Below are 20178 nucleotides of genomic sequence, written 5' to 3'. Positions count from 1 at the left end.
TGGCATTATGACTAAAACCAGGAAGAAAGAGCACCTCACAGTTTTTGTGTTTTTAGTTTTAAAGTCCTTCCACTGGCTCCCTGTAGCTCAGAGAATAGACCTGATTAGCTTATAAATCACTGAACGGTTTTGCACCACAATAAATTAAAGATCTGCTGTTGTTGTATCAACCTTCCAGACCTCTCAGGTCTTCTGGTTCTGATCTGCTCTGCATCCACAGAACCAGAACCAAACATGGAGAAGCAGAATTTGATATCTATGCACCACAATTCTGGAACAAAATCCCAGAAAACTGCACAACAGCTAAAACACTGAGCTCCTTTAAATCAAGGGTAAAAACCCACCTGGTTAGAGTTGCTTCTGAACCATAATAAATGAAACATTGACCAACATATTTGATATGTAATGATGAGTTTGACGATGGGACTCAACAATGTCTGTAAGAGGTTTCTCAATTGTTGTCTGTATGACATTTTTATTACTTTTCGCTTTTGTGTTTTTATCATGTTGAAGCACTTCGATCTGCCTTTTCGCTGAAATGTGCTGTAAAAATAAACTTGATTCAATGATATTATATGTATTTATCTATCAGTTCTGAAGTAATATTTTTTCCTGCCTGAATCATTTTTTTCTCTTACTCTGAATAGGTTTCAGAACCCCACCTAGAAAATAAAAAAAGAGAATCCGGCTCAGTATCAACATTTTATAGGCGGCCGTTCCCTGGTGAGAATGCTGGAGGCTAACAGACCGCCAGGCAGGGGGGGAGCAACACATCTGCCTTCAGGCGCCGACTACGCGGCGGTCTCATTTCCCGCATGTGTGCTTCTCGTACTCTCACCTACCCGTATGGCGGTGGAGGCTATTTGCAGGTGGTGGAGCCTGCGCAGGGTGCTCTCTCTGTCCGTGAAGTAGGAAGCGGCCAGCTGGTGGAGGGCTTCCAGAGTCACCGCCCCCGTCGTGTTGGAGCCCCTACCGCCGCCGCCGTCGGCCCCCACGGGCGATGACTCCAGGCTCAACTTCCTTTTGTCCACAAATATTGTCAGAGACTCCTCCCCTGGTGACAGTCAGACAGAGCGGTTCATTAGCTCAGACGGAGCAGCGCTAATCACCTTTCATTAGGATCTTTTCAGATAGAAAAGCGCAGTGGTGATTAAGTGTTGTGGAGGAACTGATGGCTTGGATGATTGGAGGAAGAGACACAAACAAGGTCTCTGCATCTATTAGACTCCTCATGAATAAATAGAGGTTATTTGAGGTCGCTAATGAAGTTACCCTAATGATCGTGATTATCTTAATCATAATGGACAGAAAATAAAATCTAAAGAAAACAATACAGATCTCAGATCAGGCCTGATACACTTTGAGACAACAGTTGGGAGACTTGAAACCTTTCTTCTTCGGTCAGATTTAGTTCTTTTGTGTTTAAAATATGCATCTGCATGAATGGATCAGAAAAACAAGACATACTGAAGGAATTTCATGTTCTTCTCAGTCAGTCTCACACCTCAGAACAAAAGCTTGAAGTCCAGAGCACTCACTACCCGCTGGCTGAGTCTTTCTATCTCTCTTTAATCACTTAGCTCTCCATAATGCAGTATTTGTTGAGTAAATGCATTGATTTTTCTTTAACTTGGATGATCTCTGCTGGATGTGACAGATATTCAATACCAAAAAAAGGAAACTTTTTCCAAACCCTAGTGGTGCACCTGAGGGGTTAATACGAGGGGTGGATACGAGGGGGCCATGGCCACCTTGGAAAAAAAAAAGACAAATAATGCAAGCAAAAAATAAGCAAATTTAGCTTTAAAAAACACCTAATGGAAGTTTTGATAAAACCAGGTTAGTATGTAGATATTACAACAATGATTTATCCTTCAACCGAAGTACACGCTGTTTACTGTTAAAGAAGCAGGATTATGTAAAATCAACTTTTTTGAGCTTTACTTCATGTAATAATGTTGTTGCCTAGACTCTCATGCATGTTTGAAAAATCCTTTAATCTCCATGGCAACCATTCAGTTGTGCTAAACGTCTTAGTGGACCTATTGCCACCTTCTAAAATGAAGCTCCTTCAAAGAGCTGCAGTTTCTAAGCTCTGCCTCACAGAGCTCCCCACCCCTGCAACTCTCCCACTCAGCTCCTTCAGACTAGCCAGGAACAATTAGCAAACGCCTGGTGGAACTGAGCTCATTATATCAGCTACTTCTCAGTAAAATGCTGTCTAAAAATGTTGTGAAAGGGTTAATAGGGGAGTCATGTTGTGTTTCCTTCCAGAAGGCGGAGTTTCAGAAAAAGCAGGAGTTTCTTAAAGAGACAGAGACCCAATTTCAAAGCGTTAAATTATGATGGCAAATTTTTTTAAAGCCATATTTGATACATACAGCGTACAATATATACCAACAACTGAAGATGACATAGTAACTTCATTTTGCTATAAAATGGCACTACGTGCCTGGAAAACACATAATGCTGCCCCTTTAACATTTCTACAGAAAGGTTTGAAACAAAATGACTTGTTTTAAACCTTCCTTCAGACATGTTTGGTTGGTGACAATAAAACAGTTTTCTTAAACATTTTTTTTTAAAAGCTGCACATTTATATTTCAACCTTATTTATGAATCACTGTGCTAGTGTGATTAATCTGATCATTTTTGTTAATCGATTGACAGAACTAAAATATGTACATAAAATTCTTGTTGTCGTGTCATCCTACAAATATTTTACTGGCCTGGTGTCTGGTCACCCCAGGAGAATTTTCTGGGGTCTCCACTATCTGACCCTCATGTATATATCCAGCATCTCCTAGATAAACAAAATACTGCAGGTTATGGGACTGCACAGAATGACAATGCTTGCACAATGAAAACTACCATTCCAAACGTGGCGTCATGAGGATTTTCAGATTAAAAATAAGTGTTTAAATTAGAGGGAAGATGGGCAGAAATGGTTCTAGTGTCAAGGATACAACCCGATCACTTTGTGATGCGAGTTTTCCTGTTCTCAGATGTGAATTTAAATTTGCGGTTTCCATGAGAACACACGGTGGCAACAACAGTGCAACATAAATGAACAGCTATGAATAAGTTTGTTAGTGCAAGTGAGTCTGCAGCTGCCGTTGACACTCGAGTCTCCTGATTGGTGATTACACCACCGGCTTCACCGTCTCCTCAAAACAGCTTTTTATTTTCTGTCTGGTTTTCAGTATCAAGAACTCCTGCTCAGGAAACATGCCCAGAAAAAATGACTGCTAATATAAATTTCTTTTATTCCTGTGGGTGTGGGCTTATCCTTGAAGTTTTTGCTCTGTGGCAAAACAGCGTTTGACTTTCCTGCAGACTTTGGTTTTTAAAGCAAATAAACTGTCTGTTAATGTATAAACATAGTTGCCAACTGACCACAGGAGAAAAACAAACACAAAATAGAAAAAATATATAGTGTTTGAGTTAAACAACACTTTGGAATCTAAAACACTAAAAAGTCCCAATGTGACGCAATACGTTAATAAAAAGAAGATTGTTTTGTCTTAGATTAAGGCTGCAGTATGTCACTTCTATTAACAAACAACATTTTTCATCATTATGTTGGGACAGTATAAGACAGATAATCTGTGAAATCCCCACTCAGTCAGAAACAACCAATCAGAGCAAGGGGAGGGTCTTAGCGCTGTCAATCACTCTTATGCTCACTTCATCCTGATTGCTCTTTGCTAAGCTACAGCTTGTTCACCACAACACATCCTGCTATGAATGCTAACGCTAGCTAGCATAGCCACTAATGACAGTGGATAAACAATTTCCTGTAACAGGAAGTTGGTCTTTCACCATTAGCACATTGAGCAGCGTACAGGAAGTTGATTGACAGCAAATTTCTGTCACTCTACACAATATTACAAAAAAATATACAGTACACTAAAAATAACAAAAAAAATAACAAACTGACTGTAACCAGGAGAAATAAATAAGATTTATTCCAACAGCTGAAAAATATTGCTCCTTTTGTTTGTTTTGTTTGCTGATTAAGGGTCACAAGAGAATATTGCTAAATAATTAGCTATATTGAAAAACTATATTCAGACACCTGCATCTGCCTGGATCACTTACTGTACCTAGGTGCACGTTGTTGAATTACAATAATTCTAGGCATTTTTATTATACCTTACAAAATAAGAATAGAAGACATTTTATATTATTATGATATACCAAATGTTAGTTTTCATAAATAGTTAAAAATTCTGCCTGGTCATCATTGATATTTTTGGTTTCTTAAGTCTCCCACTCAACCTCAAAATGTTCTACTTGATTTGTATTTATTTAGTTTAAATTCTTCTCTATTGTGCTGTTTTATAATGCAAAATGTTCTGATGGGGGGAAAAAAAATAAAGACAAAAATAAGGTCATTATGAGAATGGTGCTTTGAACGAAAGCATTTCCAAAAAGATCACCACACAAACACTGTTTCCTCTAATGTATTTGTTGTATGTTAAACCAAGTGATTGGATGTTTTTGCCAAACAACATCCTTATGGGGAATAAAAAAAAATCATGTGCTTTGTTGCTTGGCGGGCAGCAGACGGTTTAATCAGAGCTGGAGAAGCAGAAGAAAATCCCGTTAGCAGCCGTGGGAATCAGGCCTGCAGTGAAGCGCTCTCAGTACCTCCCAGGGTGGCGGAGAGCAGGAGGTGGGTGCCGTACTTCTTGATTAGACTCTCTGTAATCATCTGGAGGGTGGGCCGCCTCCCCAGCTGGCGGATGGTGTGCATCAGGTCGGGGTCAAGGGGCAAAGCCAGACCGCCGCTGCCACCAAAACTGTCCCGCTTCTCCACCGCCAGGCTGTTTACTTTCCATCGACCAAACTCCCTGAGAACACACAGCATTCAGGTACGATGTATTAAGGTGTAATGCGGCATTTTGCTGTTTCATACTTTTGCAATGTTACAACCACTAACAACGGAACGTGTTAGGGCAACGCTAAGAAAAAAACCCCAAAACTAAATTACAAGAAAAATGACATAAACTTAAGAGAATCAAGTTGTATTATTACGAGAATAAAGATGTAGTATCATGAGAATAAAGTTGTATGAGAATAAAGTCACAATACTGTGAAATTTTGTGAAACATTATAAGAGTTGTAACAGTATGAGAAGAAAGTTGTAATGTTCCAAGAATAAAGTGTAATATTGCAAGAATAAAGTCGTAACATTGCAAGACTAAATTGTAACATTGCCACTGCTTTCTTGTAATATGACATTATTCTCGAATTACTTTAGTTTTGCTATATTACAAGAATAAAGTCGTAACATTACGAGAAAATAGTCGCACAAAAATAAAGTTGAAGTGATTAGAGAATTAAGTAAGTCGTAGTATTACGAAAAGAATAAAGTCCTGATATTATGACTTTATTCGTGTACAACTTTATTCTCATATTATTCTAACTTTACTTTGTTTTTCTTAGTATGGCCCTGATGCTCCATTGTATAAATCTGATGTTATTTTATTGGGGTTTTACATGATAGACCAATAAAAGGAAGAAAACAGAAATCTGATGCCATATTCCAGGGGCTATGAAAACGTATTCAAGGCAGAACACCCGAATCTAATGTTTTGCTTAGTTACGTTATGATTCACACGAGCAGCTGAGTTGAAAAGTCAATTTACACACAGAGAAAATAAACCCAGACTGGATTGAGCCTCCTTGCTCGGCTGCTGCCACCATTTGCAGCTACGCCTGATGGAAACGACTGAAGTTGCTCCTATAAGCAGAGAAAACTCTGCTGAACCTCCAGCAAAGATGAAAACACACCGGCAGGCAAAGGTGCAGGTCGAGCTGACAGCAAAACTCCATCGCATCCCGCTGAACTGGAAAGAAAACTGAACAAAAAGATTTACTATTTACTGTAAGAAACAAACTCTGAGCTTTTTATATATATAAAAAAAACAACACAGAACTTCATATGCTGAAATTCATGTGCTGAAAAAAAGAATTTACCTCCTTGAAAGTCTGTGTGAAAAAAGTATTGCCCAGTTTTAGTTTCACTGATTACTACCAGAGCAGGAAGTCACTCAAACAAAATCTAAATATAGACAAAAAAAAAAGGCTTTGAAAGTTTTACAAAACCATTTCTGAGACTTTGGGATTCCAGTAAGTTGAGATAAAGGATGAATCAGGCGTCAGCTGCTTGACTGACGCTTGTCAGAATAATCGCTATCTCAATATAATCGATATAAGAAAAATGAATTATTCAAACATACTCAATTGCGTCCAAATCCATACAAACGGAGCCATTTATATTTACCCAAATTCGTCGCATTTCTCCCAGCAGCATCGCCGCAGTAATGAAACACTCACACCCGCTCTTCCACTGGAATGTGGATTAAATCATTTCTGCAAAGAACTCTGGGTCAAAATCCCTCCGCAGAGATGTAAAAGATTTCATTCCAGTTATTGTAGAAGCTGGATAGAAGTTGTAGGGAAATTATTAAGATATTGCGTTTAGGGGGCAAGTACAATTATTCTTTTGGCATAGAGCCATGTTGGTTTGTATCAGCCCTGTGAACAGCATCAATATTGCAAGAATTGCTTTGATTACCATAAATATTGGCAACGTCACGTATTCAGGCTCTCTTTGATGCTGAAGCTTATTATTTCATGTAACAATGTTCTAGAAGGTAAAGTGACGGTGTGGTGGTAAAATCATTAAGTAATGACATTACTAGCTCTGCTACATCCTAATAGTGGAACTAAACTAACCTAGGCTAAAAACCTTTGAAACATTATGAATGACACATTAATCAATATCCTGATATGTAATGTTGGCACTTGACAAAATGTAATACTTCAGTTGTTGACTTTGTGTACTATGACTTTGTGTTTTTGTGCTTTTAAAGCACTTTGAACTGTCTTGTTGCTGAGTTGCGCTACACAAATAAACTTGATTAATTGATTAATTAAATCTGATGAGTGATGTGAACCATATCCCCAATACGGGAACATTTAAAAAAATTCCCACCAAAGTGGGTGGTGCCAAGAGACTCTAAGGAGCGTGGTCAAGTGAGGAGATGAGTGGGAGGGGTTTAGTGTGGGTGTGGTCAGCAAATAGCAAACACCTAGTGGAACTGCACATCTGCTGAGCTCATTATACAAACTCCTATGAAGAATGGCTGTAAACGGCATTGATGGCATAAAGAAGCTGGAGTGTCGGAAAGGATAGGAGGTTCTTAAAGAGACAGAGCCCAATTTCAAAGGCGTCAGATACAGCTGTGATGTGAAGTCAAATGTCTTTTGAGTTATTTTTGATACATACATTTCATGACAATTGACAGTTAAGGTGCACAAATGCCTGGAAAATACATAATACCCCACCTTTAAACAAGATTACATGAAAATGTCCCAATTTGCACAGTCACAAAGCTTAACTTAAAATCGTTCCTTAAACGTTCCTTAAATATGCTTTTCCTCTGAATTCACTGCTACTGAAAATAGCTAACTTTGAATTTACTTCCCTCAGTCAAAGCGCCAACACTGAACAGTGTTGTTGTCTAGTGCTACCCAACAGAGCTTATGTATGGTGGAAAAATATTGGAATTTTCAGTGTCCAGTTGGCTAATCACTGGTGTGAATTAGAGAAGCCAGAGGATTTCCTCTTTTGTGGTTGCAAACAACCTTCACTTATGTGTTTACTAGAGAAAGGTCAATGTACTACCTGACATATAAGTCTACATTTCTTTATAGAAGTAATTTACAAAGCCAAGTCTGGGCAAAGCCAGGTTTCAAACAGGCTGGTAAAACATGAATGCTTGAGAAAATCACCAAAGATCTGAAGAGGAAACTGGAATATCTCCACTATCAGATCCGTAGAGTCCCTGAAGGAAAAACAGACGTCTGCTTCGGCCATATCAGCCAGAGAGAAAATAGACCAATATGCGTAGGACACTGACGATGAGCTGAGCCAATTTCTAAATATTGTTCATTGGAATCAGTCATCTGCCTTCGTCGCTTCAGACAGCAATCATCTCACAGTTAGCAGAAATGATAGAATTTCATTTCTGCAATTAAAGTCAAATTAAGACTTTAATTGAATAAAATGTGTTTGTTACTGTACTTACGGCCAACAATGGAACTCTGCTACTCTATTAAGGAAGATTACTAAAACCTCTGTAGATAGTACTCTTACTATGCCTAAATACATAATAAAAATGCTGCTTATTTTATTCAAATGCTTTTTTCTTTGTAACAAAAATTGGACGTTGGCTGCGGTACATTAATACCTTCCTTTTTCAGTATTTTAAGTCGTGTTTATGTTGTCTTATGTCTTTGTGACATAGCTGCATAATTCTAGTAGTAAAAAGGGAACATAATTAAACTATAAAGAAGCAGCCAAATGAAAAGATGTTTTATAGCAGCTGCCATGTCGTTAATTTGACGTTTGGTTATTGAACAAGCTGAGCACCATGGGATGAGCTGACATTCAGAAGATAAATTAAACTCTCCAAATCTTTTAAATGCAGCGCGTCGACGAGTTTTATTTTGCTACTGCAGTTCAACTAGTAAAGTCCTCATTTCAGCTTTACTTTGAGATGAATATTTCCTCATATCTTTCATGCACTGAGTAGAAGAGACCGCAGTCAACTTAATATTTAGCACAGAGGAGCTCCTTTTTGATTGAACGTCTTTCATTTTTCAGTCACTGTATGTTCTCTCAACTAAAATACTAGAATATTGCAGTATATTATGGACTAATGGCAGCAAATAACCTCAGCTAAACTCTCCTCATTATTATTCTCTGCGCAAATCTCTGTTAACACTACCTTACCTTATGTATTAAAATAATCTGACAGATGGAAACTGTAGAAACTATATTAATTCACCTGGTAATAAATGTCATATTCATAAATAATGTGAAAAAAAAGAACTTTTACCCGGTTCCACAATTACTAGTACCATAACTCCTTCAGAATATACAGGTAAGTAAATTTTAAATTAATATGCTACTTTTAAAGTTGGTCAGGCTTTACAAGGGGGAACTTTTTAAATGAATTCATGTCTGTCTTTTCCCATTTGGAAATACATTTAGCCTGGGCAACAACCCATATTTATCTTGCTACCATGTACAGTGAGCAGGTAAGAAAACTCTCCAAATCTTAAGAGTGTCACCAAGTCTCCATAGCAACCGCTAGATGATATCTACAAACTAAAAGCCAATTTGGGTCTGAAGCTATAAGAAAGGCCCTTTTGGTCCTACCATCACAAACATTAAAGTAGAGCTGGGTAAACTCAACTGGGACTTTAATTAGAACTCTGAGCTTTGTAGCTGAGGTACTAAGATGCAGCAAACCATTTTACACACATTTCCAACAACTCAAGTTTAAGACTTTTTAATACCAGTATGGGTGGAATGTAAGACCTACAGTTTGCAACATTCACCTGTGTAGCACGTGTAAGTACTGTATATGTATGTGGCTGAGCTCTTCATCCAGGCTGTACAAATACATTCAGTGTTTTAAATCCGAGAAAGGTTGCTGCGCATTGTCACAATGTCTTACTATCGGCATCAGATACTGTTGACCAACAGTTTTCTAGATAAGTCAGATGAGGATTATCCAATGCCACCAGCCTGGAATCATACAGCGACAGCATCCGGTGATCCTGTTAAAAACTGCCCTGTTCAGAAGCATCCAAGTTTGAAGTCCAATAATGTATCTTGCCCTGTGCAGAGTGGTGGATCTGACATGTTGAAGGCCTTGATTGATGCTCGTTAAATGTAAACAGTGAACGTGCCGTATTGTTAACCTGGCCACTGCCTTCCTTTGCAATTACAATCGATTCAAATCTCGCTACACAGTTCAATCTGTGCTTTTCCCATTGACTTGGATTTCTCCAGTAGAATTTCAGCCAATCAATGAACAAAAGGACAAGTTGTGAAGGATGATGTCAATTTGTTGTGCTGTATTATAATTGTAGTCTGCCTGTAGTTTTACCAATGGAACCTAAACTACAGCTGCCATTGGACATTGGCTTGGCGAAGACGTTCGGTCCGTGTTGGCCACGCTTCCAAATATTGAATTAACATTTCCATGCTTCCAGGAAGCAATTGTTTCTCAATAGGCAAGAGACCAGAACCTCTGGATGAAACAAAGCATACAACAAGGGGCCTGTTTTCAGGTTAACACCAGGTTAAGTATTCGTGGGTGTTGGGAACCACAGCCACCTGTGAATTGCTAAAATCTGTAAATACTCGTAACCCCCTCCAAAGACTGCGTATGTTCATAGATAAAAACTATGTATGTAACTATGTAACTTGCATTAATTTGCCAAGTAGAAAATGTCTACCGCAGTATCTAATGTCTCTAGATTCTTCCTTGTCTCCACTTTTGGGAGTAATGGAAATGATTGACTCTCCTGGATTGGCTGCTTTGCAAATGGAAGCTAATAGCGTGTCAAGTGGCATTGAGACTGGATATTTCTTCTTCCCAAGTTGCATTCACCCACAAATCTCATTAGTCTTTCAGTTCCCCAAACAACACACACACACAAAAAAAATTGTAAAAGTGCATGTGGAGTCAGTGTGACCCCGCCTGACCGCGCACAAAGTAAAAAGCTTGGGGGTCCAAATGACCCCATCTCTTATGAGCGCAGGAAGGTTAAAGGATATTGTTATCAATAATTGTGCAACGTGGGATTGTGCTAAAACCAATAAATTCTTAAAATATGGTAAGGATACTCAAATAAAAGGCTGGATTTTATTCAGAATGAATTTATCCAAATGCAATAAAAGCTAAAATTATGTCAGGGCTTTTTACGCATTTATCAGGATTGCCGGCTGACTTGTCCATGGTTGTATATCTCAGAAATGGCTGCTGTCTTTGCAAAGAGCACCAGCAGCCCAGTGGGGAAATATTTTACGTGATTTACTGTGCAGAACTTTAGCTTTAAAAAAAGACATAGAAAAAACAAAGCTTACTGCAATGCAAAACTCCCAGCAAAAAAGAAAAAAAATCCACAACACCAAAATCTCACAGCGTCTCACATCGTGTTTGTTATCTCGTGGCCTTAAGACAAACTCCTTGTTGAACTCCAGATACTCGTTAACCCCTCGCTCGGTCGGTTAGTGTACCTTTCCCAAAGCGCTGCCTGCTCTTCCACATACACACCCCACCCGCTCCTCTCAGGAGGCCATTATATCAGTGCCACGAGAAGAACAAGAGATAATTGGTGAACTGGGACGGTGTGGAGTGTGTCATTACAAGCAATCATCATAACAATAGGACAGGATGAGCGTCCATCTCTGCTGGACAGATGGCGGTTGAGCCTACAGCTATTCCCTCAGCGTGTGGCCAACAGCAGAGGTGACAGGAGGTGGAGCTCTGGGTAAACAGGAAGCCGCGGTGTGTGCACAGAAGGCAATCAGCCATGATACAGAAAACTTTTTGGAATTGGAGGAAAATTGTTTGAAATGCGCCGCTGTGGGGGAGCAAACTGACGGCTTAATCACATGCTGCCACATGACTGACAGCTACGTTACGTTCACTGTGGAGTTTGGCCTATTACAGAGGTCAGAGGGGTAGAACTGCACTCCAAACCCTTGGGCTGCTTAGGAGGCTGTAGAGAAATCATCTCAGGCATCACTGCTGCTTTTAGAATGGCTGGGTTTTCGATTTCTCCCTAGAATGGCTGAACAGGGCCAAAAGGCCCTGAGTCCACCCTGACGACTCTGATGGCTCAAATTAGCATTCTTCTTCAATTGTAAATGTGGCCGTTGACCGTCAGGCCAGAATGTAGGAATGTGAATAGTCCATGTTGGGGGTGGGTATCTATGATACCTGCAGGAGATCAGATCTCCTGTAGGTAGTGCTCTTCAGTTTAGTTTTGAAGCATACATGAAGTGTTTTTGGAGAGATGTGACCTTTTGCAGCTGATCCATGATGTTGTGCTGCATTATCCAGGTCATTTTGCCAAATGTACATAGAGTTTGCAAAACATACAATCTGTTTCAAAAAATATGCAAAGGTTTTTCTAAAAGAAATGAGTAATGTTTCTCTTTGAAATAAAGCTAAGAGGGTATTAATTGTGTTGATCCACCTCAAAAAAATCATGCAAAACGTGTAAGCAAAAGAGATCTGTGAGACTTAGCACATGCAAATTTGCATGCAGCCTTTTGTGCTGTGGAGGATAAATAGGTGACTGCTTCACCTATTTAGTTCACAAGAACTAATGGCATTTATTTCAGTCATAATCTTGCGGGGGGTGACCAAGGTTCCATCACTATGTGACAGCTGGTCAGCAAACCTGGCAAACATGATTGACATGGCAGCACTGAATGCACATGTGCTTTATCAGGCATGCATTGGGGTGCAGGAGAGACGGGTGGACTTCCTGGTTGAGCTTGCAAAAGAGTTCGGTAACTCTCATGTGAGTGAGAAGAAGGCACACAAGGAGAAACTGCTTCGGCAACAACCTTCCACACCCAGCTCAGGCAAAAGGGCGAAGTGTCAGGTCAACCATCGATGCAGGATGCGTGTCCTGAGGCCGAAACATCATCAGTGACCCCTCACACCCCCACCATGGACTGTTCTCCCTGCTGCCCTCTGGAAAGAGGTTCTGCAGCATCCGGTGCAGGTCCACCTGGTTCCGAAACAGCTTTTTCCCACTTGCCATCAGACTGCTGAGCTCTTAACTGGACTGCACTCAAAAACTGGTCTCCACTTTATACCTTGCACATGTACAGAGCTAAATAACTTCTATTTTACTGTCAGTCCTGCACTTTATATTTTATATTTAGATTTATATTCATATTTTATACTGTATTTTATTTTACTCACAACATTGGAACCTCAAACATTATCCTGAGCCGTATGCAACGAAATTTCGTTCTGTATACACCCTGTGCATTGAAAATGACAACAAAGTCAGTCTAAGTCGAAGTCGAAGTCTAAGGAACAATTGTGCAACTGTGAGATGCGTTGAGGCCATTACCAGGGTACTTGGCCTAGGTAATGGCCCTATTTACTGAACAAAAGCACCTGCTAGATAAAATCCTCAGGCCAGTTGGACTATCTCTAGCCTGAATAGGTATATGTCCAAATGGCCTAACTCCAGCCATTCTAGTGTTAACTAGCACCTCAATATATGTTCAACTTTTATTACAGTTTTGTAATCGCTCGATGAATATATTTTGGGAGAAAGTTTTGAACATTTAATTTGACTACATGGGCAGGATCCCATATTAAGAAATAATTGCTTTTCACAAAATCACAGCTTGAACAATTATTGGTGGCCCATGTCGGCAGTAACGTATTTTTCCAACAGGGCAGCACTTAGGCAAAGGTCAATTTTGTGTCTGTTAAACCCTTTCCGTGTTGATTTGGATGGACATGCACCAGTCAACCAGCAAGAGAGTGAAATCGGCCAATTTTCCCTTAATAGCTCTGATTGAGAAACACTGGAAATGCATCAAATCTAAGAACTCCAGTCACTTACAGTTTGCAAATGCATCAACTAACAGCGCTAACCTTGATGCACTTTCTGAGGCTTCAGAAAAGGTAGGGCACGCATAAATAAAGACTGGCACCTATTCATGGTTGAGTATCAACAGATTCACCTGCTAGTAGATTTTTCTGTGGAACAGAACTCCAAATTATTCACAGAAAAATAGATTGTTCAGTTATTTTAGTTACATGGAGCAAATCTAAAATATTTCAAAGAAAATCCAACTTGGTAAGCTGAAAAACCAAGGAGCAAACTACTAACTGGTGTTTGCAAAGCAGTCAATCCTAGAGTGCCACTCATTTTCCTTGGCACTGATTGGCTCAACATCCAAACTCAGACGACTGTAGACGCTAACTTCTGTAGAAGTACTAAGATGGTATCTGTTGTGCGCAATAAAGCATAGTAACACATATTATATGTTTCAAATATTAAAATATGAAGTCGGACATGGTTTTAGAGGGACTCTCAAGTTTCATGGTCTCTAAACCACACAAATACCACTGTAGTTCTTTCTTTTTCTTTTGGGTTTAAAACTACTACCTTCATCAAGGAACCAGCACCACATTGTTTCTCTTTTAGGTGTTACAGTCTACAGAAAATAAAAGTCGGAATCAGTCAAAGTTGAAATTTCCAGAGAAGACTTCAAAGAAGCTTGAATCACTTTCCTGGTGAAAAAAAGAGACTTTCTTTAAGAGTCTTTAAGAGCCATGCATTCTAACAAGGGTTCGAAAGCTTTTGGAAAAGGAAACAGGCTCACAGTTCCTTTACCATATTTTGGGCATGAGATAACTAATCCTTTGTTTCACTCCAAACCCGCTTTAGCTGTTTGTTTTTGAAAAGTTTGATTTTCTAGTCTCGTGTGGTCAATGCCAAAAGTCCCAGTTAAAATCCTAGTACAGTTAAGCAACCACCATAAGTTTAAAATTGTAATAATAGAAGAAGAATCCAGTCAACTTTTTGGTAGAACGTAATGGTTGTTATGGGAATGTGGTGACTCAAAGATATTCCTGTTCTCAAACCCTGTTGTGGAGATTTTCTTCGTCTTCCTTACCATAGTGATGTTTACGCATGTGGCTCAACTTATGAAGCCTAATGACCAGCAACTAAAGCTAACAGGCTTTTGTGTTTGCATGTAATGTTGTATATTTATACCTGAGAGAAACAAGAAGCCAAATATCATTCTGTATATTTCCATAAACTGTCATGTGAATTTCAAGTGAACTTTTAAAAAAGAAAGAAAGGAAATATGAATTAGTTGTGTTTTCATCTTCTGGTGTGAAACAAATCAACCAGGATATGCACAATATAATTCTGTCAGACGTTGATGCTACATATGGCTGTAAAACAAAAAGGGTTTCCACTTGTAAATGTTTCCGAGTTTCGTGCCTCTGGTTAGGCATTGACACATTGATGCATGGGTAAGTTTCCTCATTCAGAAAATGTTTCCAGTTCCACTTTAGCGCATTAACTCTTTTTCAGAAAAGCCCAAATCCGCCTCAAGCTAGCGTAAAAAATCTTTTTTTTACGATATTGAGAATGTTATTTACATTTTTTATGTTTCCATCGACCTTTAATACGATACTTCAAGATGTGCATCAAAGAATCTTGAAGAAAACAGGGTCACTGAAAAGTTCTTAGAAACTCTATCCAACTTAAATTATGTTTTTTTATTATTATTATTATTATTATTTCAAATGGACTTTTAGATGCACAGTGGCCCAGTTGGTAGCACTGTTGCCTTGCAGCAAGAAGGTCCTGTGTTCGATTCCCTGCCCGGGGTCTTTCTGCATGGAGTTTGCATGTTCTTCCTGTGCATGGTGGGTTCTCTCCGGGTTCTCCGGCTTCCTCCCACAGTCCAAAAACCATGACTGTCAGGTTAATTGGTCTCTCTAATTTCTCCCTAGGTGTGAGTGTGTGTGTGTATGGTTGTGTGTCCTGTCTGTCTCTGTGTTGCCCTGCGACAGACTGGCGACCTGTCCAGGGTGACCCCGCCTCTCGCCCGGAACGTAGCTGGAGATGGGAACCAGCAACCCTCCCGACCCCATTAGGGACAAGGGTGAACAGAAAATGGATGGATGGATTTTTAGATGTACTTATAAATATGCCTCCTGTAATCCTGTTCAAACAATTACTTCTCAATGTGGAATTTGTTTCTCTATTTGATTAAATGTGCAGAATGAAAGGCTTTCTAAATGCTCCAACAGCAAAAAAAATAATAAATAATGAATGAATTTTAACAAATGCTGCCCATCCTTTTCTATGGTGTTCTATGTTTTGTTGCGTTGAGCCTTCAGGACAGAGATGTGGGAATCTTTTTCCAGTAGACGATCCATTGATGGATGTTTTGAATGCAGAGCTGTGTAGAAGTTGTATTTTATGTTGCTGTCAGGCTTAAAATGCTTAATCCATAATCCCTCCAAGTGGCCGTCGGGTCAGAAATGTGAGAAAATGGGACTTGAGCTTGTCGTTTAAAAAAAAACCCTTTAGGAAGAACGGTGGCAGCAGGCCATTACCGATGCCGGTCGCCTCCGACAGCTCAGGCAGTCAGCATCTTCTGTAATTATCTCCGATTATTCACTAATTTCGGAAGAGGAGAGGCGTGAAGTCAGGGGACTCCAGAGAAAGCTGATGCGGCGGACTCGTCAGGAAAAACTAAATAACAAACAATGTGGGTCTCGATAAATGATTAGCAGCAGAGCCCTAAAAAAAAAAAAAAGAAAGATTCCTGAGATAGGAAAATGGAGAAATTGATTTATTCGCCTGCAAGACGCCCGCTAAGTATTTTTTCCGCTTGGTTAAACCCTTGGCAGTGGTCACCCGCAGAAAAGAAGCATTCTATTCTCCAACCGAACCCCACAGGACTGTGAGAGCAGGGAGAATATGTGTGAACATGTTAAATCACGAAGAGGATTCAGACCGGCTTATTTGCCTCTGCGCGCAGCCTAAATGCTGACAGATGGGGGGATATGAGGCGCACGCTTCGACGAGCTCCTAACAGCTGCATACACAGGAATGCTTGTGAGGAACAGTTAGACAAAGGTGGCAGTAGCTTCTGCTAATGCAGCTGCAGGAAGTGGCAGAAAGGATGCAGCGCTCCGTGCACTGTAAGGGGATTAACTCCTGCTCTCCTGCAGCAGAGGTCATTCACAAGAAGCAGCCCCAAAATATTCCAGAGTCCTAATCCGAGGGAACAAGTCTGGGGGGGGGGGGGGGGGGGGGGGGGGGGGAGAGACTGCGGTTGAAATACTTAACGACGGAAGCAAAGGCGCACTTTGAATTGCTCCAGTTGTCCTTCGGCTTTGCTCGTCTGCTAATTTGATGCGGTTGTCGATACCTGTGAGGCAATGCAAGGTTTAACTGCAAACATGACGCTGGTTAGTTTATGCTGATAAAATGTTCTGGGGCTCAGATCAGTGGAGGCAGGGGGCTAAAGTGAGGCCTGGAGAGGCAATAGTTACCCCTTTAAATTTGCTAGCACTCCCACTTGCCCCACTTGGCTAGAAAATATGCTGAATCAAATTTTTTTTCAGTTATTTGGTAGCGGATGCTAATGAAATCCTGGTTTGGCTTTTGGTGGTTTAGATGTAGAACCCTGAGATTAAAATCTCCCCCCAAAATAGGTAATAAAAATCTGACTGTCGACTTAAAAACTTTCAAAACGTAGTCTGATATGCATTATATTTTTGAATATGAATTCAATAAAGGATAAATATTTATTTACGTATTCCTTCCCTGAAAATATGACAGAAATTCTTTTGGTTTTGCCCCCCTCCATAAATGCTTCCTTGGGGCACCCCTGTTCATACATTAATACATATTTAAATATGAATTCACTGAAGAATAGAAGAAGTTTCAATCGGTGACATGAGCGGTTCTAGACGGGGGGCCAACAGGGGCTAGCGCCCTTGTCAGAACTGGCACTGGGCTCTGTTATGGCAGCCAAGATGATATTCACTGACACAGAAACCATAGCTATAGGGCTGGATGATAAAATGGACGATGGCTGAAAAACATACAACAATATAAGCACTTCATATCAGTCAAAATTGATAACTATTTGTTAGTTTTTAGTTTTAAATATCTGAAATATTGCCAAACTGGTGGCATGACCTTTCCCATTTTATCTACAGTTTTGTTTTCATTTTTTTAAGTCATTGAGGTTCAATTGCAAAACACGAAACTGCTGCTGCACAAGTTACTCAATAGGTCGTTGCTAGGTACCCAAACTGAGTGAGTTAGTTGATGCCATTCACCTTGCTTACCCGGCATGACAGGTTAACTGGATAAAGCCTTTTCTCTGCCTTAATCCCCCAGAATGCTGTGCGGTTATGGCTCAATTCTACATATCGAATATTGAAAATTCTGTCAGACATATTATCTACTGATATTGATCATGTGTCTATCTTTATATATATTGTTATAGTTTTATTCTTCAGCCGTATATAGCTAATTGTTGTTTTTTTTTTTTGGACCAGTTAGTTTTTTTTACCTTCACTGTTTGACTTTAGCAATAAATTAAAAATCAAGATGTTGCACTTTAAGTTTAAGCCATACTGAGAACACACATTTCATTTAACAAATCAATTAATATATCAAACAATGAAGTATTGACCTGCTGGTTTAATTCTTTTGTTTTATGTTGGCAAACTTAATCTAGAACTGTCACTGGTGAGTGTGATATTTATTTATTTAAATATATTGAATAATTTTGATTTATTTATTTATTTAGTGTACCCATTTTGAATGCACCTCACTCACCCTATAGCTGAATAGAGTCATTTTAGGAATAGGAAGGTCGTGGGGTCAATTACAGTTTACCCCCTGGGCTTAAAAGGCGTTTTGACTGGACAGTACAACTAAAAAAGGCAATATAAATGTAATTACTTTGGTGGATAAAAAGTGGCCCCCCATCTGCTCGCCCTTTTAAAACTTTCTGGAAGTGCCCCTGTGTCTGTTATTCTTAACAAAATGCTAACCCAAACCTAACCCTCCTACAGAATGGGGGTCTTCTTACCTATAGATTTTATACCGAGTGCTGAAGCCCTGCTGGTATCTCTCCAGCGCCTCCTGGAACTCCAGCGACCGGTGGAAGGGTCCTTTATCCGACAGCAGCCACTCCAGAGAGCCGGGGGCGCCTTCGCCCTGGCCGGCCACCCCGGAGGTCCAGCCGCAGCATAGCCACAGGCTGAGGACCGCCAGCCCCTTCCATAGCAGAGACAGCCGCTTATGACTGATCCTCTGACGGCTCATGCTTCACCCAGCGACACCTCATTCTCTCCGGACTGGAGGGAGGACGGATGGTGGGGGTGAAAAAAGTCGCGCGTGGCGCAGATTTGGGTGATTATCAGGAGTCCGAAATAAAATCCAGGCAGAGATAGAGAAAAAAAAGTGACAAATAAATAACGAATTTCAGCCTTCAAATATTAAAGGGTGCGCTCCTGAGAGCCTGTTATCCTGGTGAACAGCCGTCCTGATTCAGAAATCCGACCAAAACCCGGCGGGTAATCTCGTATTTTTATGCGACAACTCCAACTAGTTTTCTCGATCTTCGTTAACTTTAATTCGCCGGCGGGTCCGCGCGTGCCGTCGCTCCCCGGTGAGAAGTTGATGCGCGCGGCGGAGTTCACGCTGCGGCCGTCCTCGCGCTCCGAGACATTCTCCGGAGGTGGGCAGCGAGGCGAGGGGCAGGTTTCATCAGCCGGACCGGAATCCTTCTGCTCAAATGCCCGAGAAACCGAAATATGCGCCCCAGGGAAGGCTGCGCGGCTGCGGCTCCTGCTGCTGCTCCTCTTCGCAGAGCGAGCTGGTGAGTGAATGGTTTCTGGCTTCAACAGAGAGAGCTTTTTATTCCTCAGGATTTTTTTTATTTATTTTTTTTCTAGTGAGACAGCGAGAGGGCGAGCCAGCGCATCATGATGAGGGCAACACAAACTCCGAGAAAGATCATTGGCTGGAGTCAAGGTTTTAGGAGAGGTTGATGATGATAAACGGTGATGGTGAGCAGAGCCGGTCCAAGACTGGATGGGGCCATAGGCAGACTTTAACTTGGGGCCCCTTTTTTTAAACTATGTGCATTTCAGGAAACCACAACACCACTGGCCTATTCATTTCAGTAATTCAGATAAGTCTTTTTCCAATCGAATCCAGCAAAAACATCAATGTGTGAAAATAGTATTTGTGCTTTAGCTGAGCAGAGTGAGAAATGGAAGGAAAGTTTCAATCTCACTCCAAAACAGTGAAATTTTAGTTTCAGTTTATCATTCTTTTTCTTCATGAATTATGGAGATAGATTATAGAAAAAAATGCTCAAAAGTCTAGTATGCCTTAATTAGGGATGTCAACTGACATTACAATTGGTTGTCAAACGCATGCAATTAATCTAAAAATGTTTAACATTGACCTATTTTGACCTAAATAGGTAAAAAATGACCTATTTTGACCTAAAGCCTCACTAAAGCAGAGAGTTACCGAGATCAAAGACGCACGTCACACGGTCTTGTACTGCGGTCAACAATGGAGAGTGGCAGACGTGAGTGAAAAGACGACAGCGAGGAGAGTCGGAGTGATGAACTCAGCAGCATATTTCGCTTTTAAAAAAATCTATGCGATAGAAGTTTGGAACCTTCCACCAAATCACAAGCGGTTTGTAGTTAATATTTTTAAATTAACATTTCTTTTAAACCTTCCTGAATATGA

The 20178-nt window shown here is 40.3% G+C and overlaps 1 protein-coding gene across 1 annotated transcript in view; it reads right to left on the bottom strand.

Annotated features, from left to right (window-relative positions):
* LOC114147212 (BMP/retinoic acid-inducible neural-specific protein 3-like) overlaps positions 1-19273 on the bottom strand; it is a 46372-nt gene extending 27099 nt beyond the window's left edge. The window contains exons 1-3 of the mRNA XM_028021808.1: positions 18497-19273; positions 4654-4856; positions 843-1054 (exon numbers count right to left, since the gene is read on the bottom strand). Of these exons, the coding sequence (XP_027877609.1) occupies positions 843-1054; positions 4654-4856; positions 18497-18732 (651 nt within the window). The 5' untranslated portion in view covers positions 18733-19273. The remainder of the gene's footprint in view (positions 1-842; positions 1055-4653; positions 4857-18496) is intronic.
* Between the last annotated feature and the right edge of the window lie 905 nt (positions 19274-20178).

The sequence above is a fragment of the Xiphophorus couchianus genome, chromosome 6 (genome assembly GCF_001444195.1).
Source record: "Xiphophorus couchianus chromosome 6, X_couchianus-1.0, whole genome shotgun sequence".
Taxonomy (NCBI): domain Eukaryota; kingdom Metazoa; phylum Chordata; class Actinopteri; order Cyprinodontiformes; family Poeciliidae; genus Xiphophorus; species Xiphophorus couchianus.
This window is presented reverse-complemented; position numbering and strand designations above follow the sequence as displayed.